Source organism: Engraulis encrasicolus, chromosome 13 (assembly GCF_034702125.1).
Source record: "Engraulis encrasicolus isolate BLACKSEA-1 chromosome 13, IST_EnEncr_1.0, whole genome shotgun sequence".
NCBI classification, from domain to species: Eukaryota; Metazoa; Chordata; class Actinopteri; order Clupeiformes; family Engraulidae; genus Engraulis; species Engraulis encrasicolus.
In genome coordinates this window covers 19,058,131-19,068,676 of record NC_085869.1, presented here as the reverse complement: position 1 = coordinate 19,068,676, position 10,546 = coordinate 19,058,131, and the positions used below count along the sequence as shown (strand labels likewise).

Here is a 10,546-nt window from a genome sequence, read left to right as displayed (position 1 = left end):
ACCCAAGTCATAAACAGCAACTTGCATATTTCATTTCATTCCGGAAAAAAATATTATATGTACAGTAGAAAATATGAAAATCACCTTTTCGTCCCATCTGGGGAACAAAAATGCTCTGACAATATATTATGACAATCTCAAAACAGATAGCAACAGTTTGAACTTTACACTGAAACAATATATACGGATGATTTTTCCTGGCAATACATAATAAAATAGTTATCCTTTTTATGTCTTTTAAATTTTGTCTTGGCAACCTGCTGTACACCAAAAAGCTGCCACACCCAAACATAGACGGTGTACTTCTGTGTTTTTGAGCTGGTTATGTTGAAAACATACAAAGAGTATGTTTCTAAGCGACTTGCTGCAAGGTTAAACATGCAGTTGGTCTGTGACGTTTACGTTATGGCGCCCTCTGCACAACGCGAGAGCGAGCGAGCGGGCACTGGGAAAATCGCCACAACGACTGACCTCTAGTCACCCAGCCCTGAGGTCAAAAGGTCATCTCCTCTGTTCCGGCGGCGAGTCGAGTCAGACGAAGCGCAGTGGTCAAGCGCGCGGAGATCAAGAAAAACAAACTCTCTCTGCGTCATGCTCAGCACCCAGAAGAGCTGCACACAGCAAATAAGCGAAAAAGGCAAAAGGAGGCCTCGCAGCAGCCTCCCCGTTACATCCCCACCCTCAGTGGGGCGCGGCAGGGCGGGGGAGGCTAGCTGGCAGGCTTGGAGGAGGGCGGAGAGTCTCCACAGCGGGGTACAGCCTCACCACCGTCCATCTCTTGGCCTACCGTGCAGCTGCAGCCCGTGGCGGGGGTGACAGGGGTAGGGGTGGCGATGGTGGTGGTGGTAGTGGTGGGAGGGGGGATGGTGGTGGTGGGAGGGGGGATGGTGGTCTCGTCTACACAGCAGTCCGGGGGCTTGGCGCCGTCCTGGCTGAGCTGCCTCAGGCGGTGCAGCTCTTCCCAGCGAGCCCGGTTGGCCTGGATCAGCTGCAACATGGACTCCAGCTTGGGGTTCAGCTTCACCAGCGTCTGCAGACAACAAGAGGGGATGGTGAGAAGACAAAGTGTCTGATGAAGATCTGAGGGTCGAAACATTGCGCTTTCGCCATTGAAATAACACAGAAGACCAGCAGTGTTTGTGGACTTTATTCGCGTTCCCTGGATTATTGCTTTCATTGTCCTACACCTGGCCCATCGGCTTCACCAGCGTCTGCGGACAACAAAGGGAGATGGCGAGAACCACCACAACATCAACAGGAGCATATGTATAACGTTCATTATGTCTAACTGTTTAAATCACATTTGAGTTTTTCTTTTACTTCAGACATGTGAACAGTAGCAACATCTTGGAATTCAGAAGCGAGTAAACCGGTTAATTGTGCCCTGCGATTTCAATAATCTTCTCATCTACCTGTCTGAAGCTACAGTATGTACGCGAGGTTCATATGGTTCAGTGAAACATTGATCAAATATCTATCTGGCTGGGCTTTCACTTCCTGAAGTAGTGATGTCCTCCTAGCCCGATGGCCAGCCCATAATACTTCTCTTCATGTCATAATCATGGTCTGGAGGTCCTTTTCTGGGGAGGGTTTAGGCAGCTACCAGGTGGCCGGTGAACCATTGGGTGAGAGCTGTCCAATCGTTTCAAACCAGAACCGAGTGCAATTCTCCCGCCCTTCTAATCACGTCAAATAAAAAAACTCCAGACCATGAATACAAATGAAGAGAAGTATTATGGGCAGGCCATACCAGGCTAGTAGTGATGTCCCATTCTAGAAACGTTTACAAAAAAAAGAACAGTGCAGGGTCCAAGTGATTTTTTTTTTAAATGCCATTAACGGTAACCCATTCCACATCATATTGTACAGTATAAGTGCTTGAGTGATGAGTGCATGTTTGAATAATTATCTTGCGATACATCACTCAAGGGACAAAAAAAGAGAAACCAGTGACCTTTCCTAACTTGCTGCTGTCATCTGTTTTTCCCTCTTGCTTGAGCTCTGAAATGGCAGCACGAGTCGCTCTAACGACACCCAGCAGCCTCTGACACATCACCTCAGCGAGAGCTACGATCATTTTCTCCTCTGACACCCCCCCCCCGCCACCACCACCACCTCCTTTCACACACCACTGTTTGTGCCTTTATAAAAATGTTATCTGGAGCGCATGGGCTCACAAAAGCACCTCTAATTAACCCGCGTTTCATCAGGGCCTATTGCACTCGAAGAGACAACTCAGCACTACGGTGGGAAAACAGTGACAGGCAGCAGCGCCTGTCAAGACAAGAGAGGAGACGCCCACAGAACGCTGGCTTGTTGAGTCGATGCTGTCATTAAGCGCTTTCGTGCCACCACCGCGGCGCGCGGCTCCCATGCTACAGTATTAACAGCTGTTGACACTGATGTTTGGAGACATCATTAGGGTAATCTGCACTTATGAGTGGCCGCGCTACCAGACATGCCGCATCATCAGGCCTGCGCCACGCAAGTTTGCAAACATGTTGCACACACGGCGTCTTGTTTAGTTGAGTAGAGAGAAGCGCGTCTGTTGCGGTATTGTGTAGTGCTGAGACGTTGGGTCTCTGGGGCCTACCTATTGTACTGTACTGCTGCCTGCTGATGTGACAGACAGCAGTTATCTAGCGATGCTTGTATTGTTTCTCAAGGCGCCTGCCTGCCTGCCTGCTTCCCTAATCCTGATTTGTTTGACTTCGCATGGGAGAGCTGGGGAGAGGCTCAGAGTGAGACACAGGATGCTCACCACCAAAGCCAAGCGCAAAGAGTAATGTACTACTCTAATAACACTCTGCAAACAGCTGCCACAATTCAAAGGCTTCTACCCTGTTGCAGTACCTGCGTGCCTCTTCACAACCCAAAAGCAACAAAAGCTAAATACAAAAGAGAGAATGAAAATGAACCTGGCAGGCAAAGGGAACTGTGTTTACCTGTAGAGATGTGCAGGATCCAAGATCCGGTTCCGGATCCGGCAGGATAATAGGGTTTTTCAGACTATCCGGATCCGGCAGGATCTTAAGCAGTGAATCCGGTATCCAGCAGTTACCTAAAAATCAGGATCTGAGGCATCTCTACTTTTTACGTGGCCTAGGCTTTTCAGTCAGTCTTTCACAACCCCAATCGCTGCATGGAGTGAAAGCCCTTTGGAAGCGGCCGTTGAAGGCAGTGTGGCAGTAAGCCAATGAGTCTTAAAAATAGTTTGCGCTAACATAATAAAAAGGGCCCACGTGTGCGAGTTGGCTATGTGTTTCAACCCTTTCGTAGGATCCGGTATCCGGTTCCGGATCCGGCAGGATCTTAAGCAGTGGATCCGGTATCCGGCAGGATCCTAAAAATCAGGATCCGGTGCATCTCTATTTACCTGTAGGTGTGTGGTATTCTGCACCAGACTGACAGCACGCCAATGTCTTTGTGTGCTACTGTGAGTGAGTGAGTGAGTGAGTGAGTGAGTGAATGCTTTCCATAAATTAACATTCAGACACAATGTTTTTCATCAGTGGCGGGATGCAGAGGTCAAGCCCACTCATGTTTATTCCAAAGTGTGATAACTGGCCATCTTTGGGAGCTAATGCATGCGGATACTGACTGAGGCTTGTCCATTTTTACATGGCTTCTCCATATGTCAAGTACATGAGTGGTTGAGTGGCTGTGTTCTTTGAGTTAGTCATCCACCGGAATGCATTAGGCAGAATAACTAATAACAAAAGATCTGTTTAAAAATCCCAAAAACAGACTCCTCCTCACAATAGTTTTATAACAATTTGGCTTGACATACTTCACTCAAGCTACGTATGCCTCTTTTCCACTGGTTCTTTTCTGGTAGGCCTACAGCTCGGCACAGCTTGACACAGCTGCCATGTTTTGCTTTACGATTGAGTTGTGTCATGCTTATTCGAAAAGCAAAAAGTGGCAGCCGAGTTTCTCTGTGTCGAGCTGTAGGCCCACGAGAAAACCACCAGTGGAAAAGAGGCATTACAGTAAACTCAAAGTTTGTCTTCTACTTCTCTTCTGCATCCGTCACTTTTGAGGGTTGAAAGGCTGATCTCTGTTCATCATGTCAGCATCAGATCTTCTAGCAGACATATCATACGCAGATGTCACTTTCCCCAGTTTTTGCAAATAAGGCAAACATATGAAACTGTCACTCTCAGAGAGGAGCAAATGTTTCGTAGCATAATGACTTAAACGTAATTTTTGTTGATGAATGTGCAGATGTCCTTTCCTCTATGAGTGAATTCTTGCCATTCAAATATTTTCATAACATACTTTTTGAACCTTTATAAAATGCATTTTGCTATTCAATGCAATGCTATGCAATGCCCATTACAAAAATGTCAATTTCACAAAATGGATAAACATCATTTTGCAACGAAGCTCTTCAAATGCAATCCCTGTCCAAATGAAGTTTACCCCCAAAAAATAAATATATTTAAAAAAGAATGCCAATGACAAAGTCATAATGGATCACTAAAGACTTAATAGTGTCGTACTATGGAATCAATTTTTCAATGAATAGTAAGGCGTTCCACCGGTGGAGCAGTGGGCCTTATGAGGCTACTGCCTGAAATACATAAAGGCAAATCCTTCCTGTTGTTCGGTCTGGTACCCCTAACGGTAGGGACACATACACGCGAATTTGCGAACTTTGCCATTCATTCCTATGAGAGAGGCGAAGGCAAGCGATGGCGAGGCGAAGGCAAGCGACAGCAAGCGAACAGGAGCGAAGCGAAGCGAAATTATTAAAGAAAGTTTAATGTTATGCAAATGAGGAGCGAATTCGCCTGCCACGGCCCAATCAAATCAACAATATACTGTTCCATTCCATTTGATTCGCCGCTACGACCTGATGACGGTTGAATTTCGCCTCTCTTCGCTTCGCCTTGCTTCGCCTCCTATGTGTCCCTACCGTAAGTGTAAGTGCTCACCAGTGAGTGAGCTAAGAGAGGATCTCCAGGAGCACACAGCACACTGTGATCAAGGTAATCTCAGCCTTTTCATCTAGCTTGCTGGATAACAGCAGCAGGATTTGTACGATAAAAAAAATGGCTACAGCCTGCCATTCCATTCCATACCAACCGAACCCACCTGCACAGCCCTATCAGCGAGCCTTAAAAGTATAATCTGACTTAATGCTTTGTCTGGTCTGCATAAATATTCCAGTGAAGTTGCACACCAGTGCAGAGTTAAGAGACAGACAGAGAGAGAGAGAGAGAGAGAGAGAGAGAGAGAGAGAGAGAGAGAGAGAGAGAGAGAGAGAGAGAGAGGCGTGGTTATCTGGTAGGCTTTGAAGACGCCAGTGTTACATAACGGAAGGTTTAATATTCCACACAGCCGCGTCAGGAGAAACCAGATCTAGAGGATTCACTTCCTCCCACAGACAAAAGCTTCTCTACCGTATCACCACTTCCTTCATGTGTTTTTTTCTCGCTCTCTCGCTAACTTAATTGGCGTCAGTTTGTCTTTTCTAATAAAAAAACATCTCCGTTTCATAAACATAAGCGTGTCCAGTGAAACGACTTGTGGTTTATTTGTTAGTCTTGCGAACATCCCGTTTTTGATAGTAATGAGAACAAGGTAAATTTTGTCCTGAGGTTAAATGTGTGGCACTGGCTTCAGCTTTGTAGTACTTAAAAGGCTACATTGGAAAACCCTGGTCTTGTCTAAATGAATTCAATTAACTGATATGATCTGTTGGTGGTAGTGGTGGAGGAGGAGACGACTAAATTGTACATATCCTGCTGGAATCTGATAGCAAGGAAACAGAACACTCTCCCCGTTTCATCATACAGAATATTAAAACAGGAAAAAAAGACAAGTCTTAATTATGCTCAGCTTGAAAAAAATATATATGCAAAGACTACCTATTACCCATTGATCTTAGCAATGTATGCACAGTGTTTTTCTCTCCAACAGCCGTGCTGCTATCATCAGTGAAGTTCAGATACTGGAGTGTGTAATGAAGAGTATAGTATACTGTAGATAGCGCTGAACCTAAGCAGCCACAAGGAGCCACGGCTGGGCTGGGGGAGAAATACAGCCCGGGCACTTTTGGCTTAAAGGGGCCCCTCATAATTAGCGGAGCACAACTGACACACTGGGCCCCGCACCGTCACGCGCCAATATTTTCAGAATAGTAAAAATATATATATATACATTTTTGAAAATAGGGGCCCACGAGGGTGCAGGGCCCACTGGGAAATGCCCGCTATGCCAGATGGCCAGTCCAGCCCTGCAAGGAGCCCAGGCAGGCAGGCAGCGTGGGCTGAATGAAGGCAGTGTGGCTACACCACGTGGTCTTAGGGAGCGCTACGCAGGGATTAATGAAGCCAGGGTGGGTGAGCCGAGTGGAGAGGGGGGGCTTTGGCCAGCTCGGTCACTCGCTCGGTCGGCCAGCGTACTGTAGCCCTCCTACGCACTTCCTCTACGACTGGCTGCACTGCATGCTGGCTGGCTGGCTGGCTGGCTGGCTGGCTCATCAGAGGCATCACAGAGCTCCGCGCTCACTGCCCTCTTTCCCAAATGAGCAGAGGGCTGCCTGCGTGCATGGTATGGCGGGCGCCTGTCTCCCCTCTTTACTGTCTCCCTACCTCCCTGTCTAACTGCGTGCCTGTTTACTGCCTCCCTGTCTAACTGCATGCCTGGGTGTGTTTGTTCATAGTGAGGGCTACAGTGCTCATTCAACACTTGGACAGTAGGAGCAACAACACAATGAAAGTTAAATTCAACTCTGGACTCTGTGCTGTCTCCCTGCCTCCCTGTCACCCTGTACTGTTTGCCTCCCTGTCTCTCTGCCCCCCTGTCCCTGTGCCTCCCTGTCTCTCTGCATCCTTGTCTCTCTGCATCCTTGTTTACTGTTGGCGTTCCTGTCTCTCTGCATCCTTGTCTCTCTGCATCCTTGTCTCTCTGCATCCTTGTCTCTCTGCATCCCTGTCTCTCTGCATCCCTGTCTCTCTGCATCCTTGTTTCTCTGTAATGTTGGCGTTCCTGTCTCTCTGCATCCTTGTTTCCCTGTACTGTTGGTGTACCTGTCTCACTGTCTGCCTGCCTGCCTGCCTGCCTTATTGCATAAATCAGGCTCTTTGCTAGAGCTGCACAATATATCGAAAATGTATCTAAATCACGATATCAAGAGTGGCGATATGCGTATCACGACAATGACTTCATTATCCATGACAGGTAAAACACTTTCTGTGCTGTCCAATCACTAGCTGAATGTCAACGAATGTGCGAGAATTGCCCCCCACACAGACCGACAAATTAGTGAGAAGAAAAACACTGGGCTTTATTTGTAAATATTGTTTAAATATCGTTATCGAGGTATTGCATGCTGTTATCGAGTATCGATTTGTTTCCTGATATCGTGCAGCCCTGCCCCTTGCCTTGCCTTGCCTTGCCTTGCGCCTCTCTGCTCTGAGTCTTCAGCCTCAGGGCACACTTCTGCAGAGGGCACTTCCTGAGCGTGTACCTGTGCCTCTGTCTTGCGTGGTAAACAGAGCAGAATGTCAGAGTCAGAGAGTTCTCTCTCTCTCTCTCTCTCTCTCTCTCTCTCTCTCTCTCTCTCTCTCTCTCTCTCTCTCTCTCTCTCTCTCTCTCTCTCTCTCTCTCTGTATGTGTGGGGGGAGCTGCAAGAATGCAATGCAAACACACTGCTCTGTCTTATCAGGAAACATGTCTGTGCACGTTATGTGGCTGTGGGTCTGGGCTTTGCTTTACAGTGTTTTAGAAAATCAAGACTCAGATTTGAGTATTTTGTTTTTCTAAGAGCTGCGTCTCAGGCAACTTCTCTACCCCCCTAACATCTTTGTGGGCCTGTTCGGTACAGCTCTACACAGCACGACTTGGCCGCCACTTGTTGCTTTTCGATTAGGAACGACACAGCTCAACTCAGCTTGAAAACCAGCCGACCGGCTGAAGAGAGCTGAGCGGGTCTTTCACTGCCAACTACCCAGATTCCACATCAGTTCGTCCTCACTGGTGAATCAAATAATGATAATCAATGCTCTTTAGTTTGACACTGTATTACTTTGATATTAAGATCGAAACTATTTATAGCCTATTTCGATAGGTCAGATACAATATCAGTCGGCCTTACCTCAAGTCAACTAGCCTACGCAAAGTAATGCTACGTAACAACACCAAAAACGTAACTCCACCCATACTCCGGGTAACACCGTTTGTAATGGAAACTCAAACCGAACTGAGCTCGACACGGCATGTCACGGCACAGCCAGGTTGTACCGGTATATGGAAAAATGCCTTTTGTAGGCTTGAACTGTACTCACTGTACTCTTTCACCTACCCACACACACACACACACACACACACACACACACACACACACAGCTACAATGATAACGGGCATATGTACAAACAGATGGAAAAATTGCTTTGAAAGCTAAATGGATGCTGACGCCATCCACCGTCTCACACCCACGCACTCACACTATCTCTCTCTCTCACGCGCACGCACGCACGCACACACACAAGCACACGTGCAGACACCCACAGAAACGTACACACACCCACAGAAACACACACACACACATACACACACACACACATGCGCACACACACACACACTGGTGAATCCGTGGAGCACAGCATGACTTGTTCTTCAAGGTCTCTCTGCTGAGAATCACAGTGAAAGGCACAGCATACCTGCGCAGCATTGGCCAACCAGCCAGCCAGCCAGCCAGTCGAACATGCTTTGTTACCACCAACGCAAAACGCTTGCGCCACTTGCGTCACGCATCCTTTCACAGCTCATATTTGCGTCTTCCCTGCCTTTATCACTAACAGGATGTCCAACCCTCACGTTTGCGTCTGTGACTGACGAACGCTATAGAAGAGGATGTACTTGGCAGATCAAGCAGAGCACCTCAGAGAGTGGGAAAAAACTGAAAAAAGTTTGTAGGTTGTTTGCAGGGTTGCCAGATGAGACTAATGATTTCCAGCCCAAAAAATACTCAAACCCCACCTGGAAGTACTAAATCCCGTGAAATTTGAATGAAATTCTTTTGATTGCTATGGCCATAAATCGGCAGAATCATCCGCCCAAATGCCCTTTTTTTACCCCTTTTTACCAACAAAAAGCCATCCTAAGCAGCCCTACTGGGCAGGAAAGTGCCCAACCTGGCAACACTAGCTGCTCATACCTCATAGAGGGGGGCGCAGATCCCATCAATCCACTCCAGCTGCAGGCCTGGCAGCTCATCCTTGCGGTTCCTGTCAAAGATGGCCTGCAACGCAAAAACACACCAAAAACATTTAGGAAAAAAACCTCTTTCAACTCACAGAATCACAGAATTACAAAAGACTAATTAAGTAAAAACACACACAGAAAGACATATTTTGGTGGAGGAAAAAAAAGAAACCCTTTATAATGGCTTAAAAGAATCCATTGTGGTTTGCCATGCAGTGCACCGCTAGTGATTGGTATCATGCCACCGCCTTTTCTGAAGAGGAGCTGACAGCTTGGTCTTAGGCTTTCATAGACAAAAAAAAACATTCATTCATTGCTCAGCTACTGGCCCTGATAGGCAGGCAGGCAGCCGGGCAGGCAGGCAGGCAGGCAGGCAGGCAGGCAGGCAGGCAGGCAGGCAGGCAGGCACTCTGCTGCTGCTGTGGTCTTCCTGTTCGCTCGCTTGCTCGCTTGCTCAACTTCTAACGGCTAAAGGCATGCTGCACTTCAGAGATAGTTGCCGGGCTCTGGCTGTGAATGTATAATTCAGAACGCCCACACACTTGCAGCTAAAGATTTTGACACGGGCTGTAAAACCTGAGCCGACTGTATAACTTCAGAGAGGGGAAAGGCAATGTGGTGGCCCGTGATTAGACAGTGGCCAGCAATTACTGAATTGCAGGAAGGAAAAAAAAACAATAAAATAAATAAATACATAAAGCAAACAAAACAAAAAATGGAAAAGGAGAAAAAGCATTGTCTTCAAAGCGACCATACTGTGCATCAACCTCTTAGCAAATAAAACGACTAACGGTTCCCCTTTAATAAGGGCCTTTTTTTACACGGTGCAGACACATAAGCAAATATTGATTAAGTGTAATTGCAACAAGGGTGATTCTGCAATGCCTCTCTCCCATGTGGCACTTGCTGTTGGCCGATTTTAATTAGCCAGGTGGGGGGAGGGGCGGCTCCCGTGGGGACCTCCAGAACTGACCAACCAAAACAGCACATCTCACCAGTTACACACACTGGCAGAATCAGACACACACACACACACACGCATGCACGCACGCACGCAGGCACGCAGACACGCAGGCAACCTCACACACACACACACACACACACACACACACACACACACACACACACGCACGCACACACACACACACAGCATAGGCAACCACACACACACACACACACACACACACACACACACACACACACACACACACACACACACACACACACACACACACACACACACACACACACACACACACACACACACACACACACGTGCGCACACCGCTGTGGGTGCACATGCAGCACACAGATGAATGGAGAGGGGTG

General features: G+C 47.4%; 1 protein-coding gene across 1 annotated transcript in view; it reads right to left on the bottom strand.

Moving 5' to 3' along the window:
• Positions 1-86: 86 nt before the first annotated feature.
• Positions 87-10,546, bottom strand: part of pde11a (phosphodiesterase 11a) — a 71,507-nt gene continuing 61,047 nt past the window's right edge. Inside the window, exons 19-20 of the mRNA XM_063214489.1 lie at positions 9,171-9,254; positions 87-1,030 (exon numbers count right to left, since the gene is read on the bottom strand). Coding sequence (XP_063070559.1) covers positions 710-1,030; positions 9,171-9,254 — 405 coding nt within the window. The 3' untranslated portion in view covers positions 87-709. The remainder of the gene's footprint in view (positions 1,031-9,170; positions 9,255-10,546) is intronic.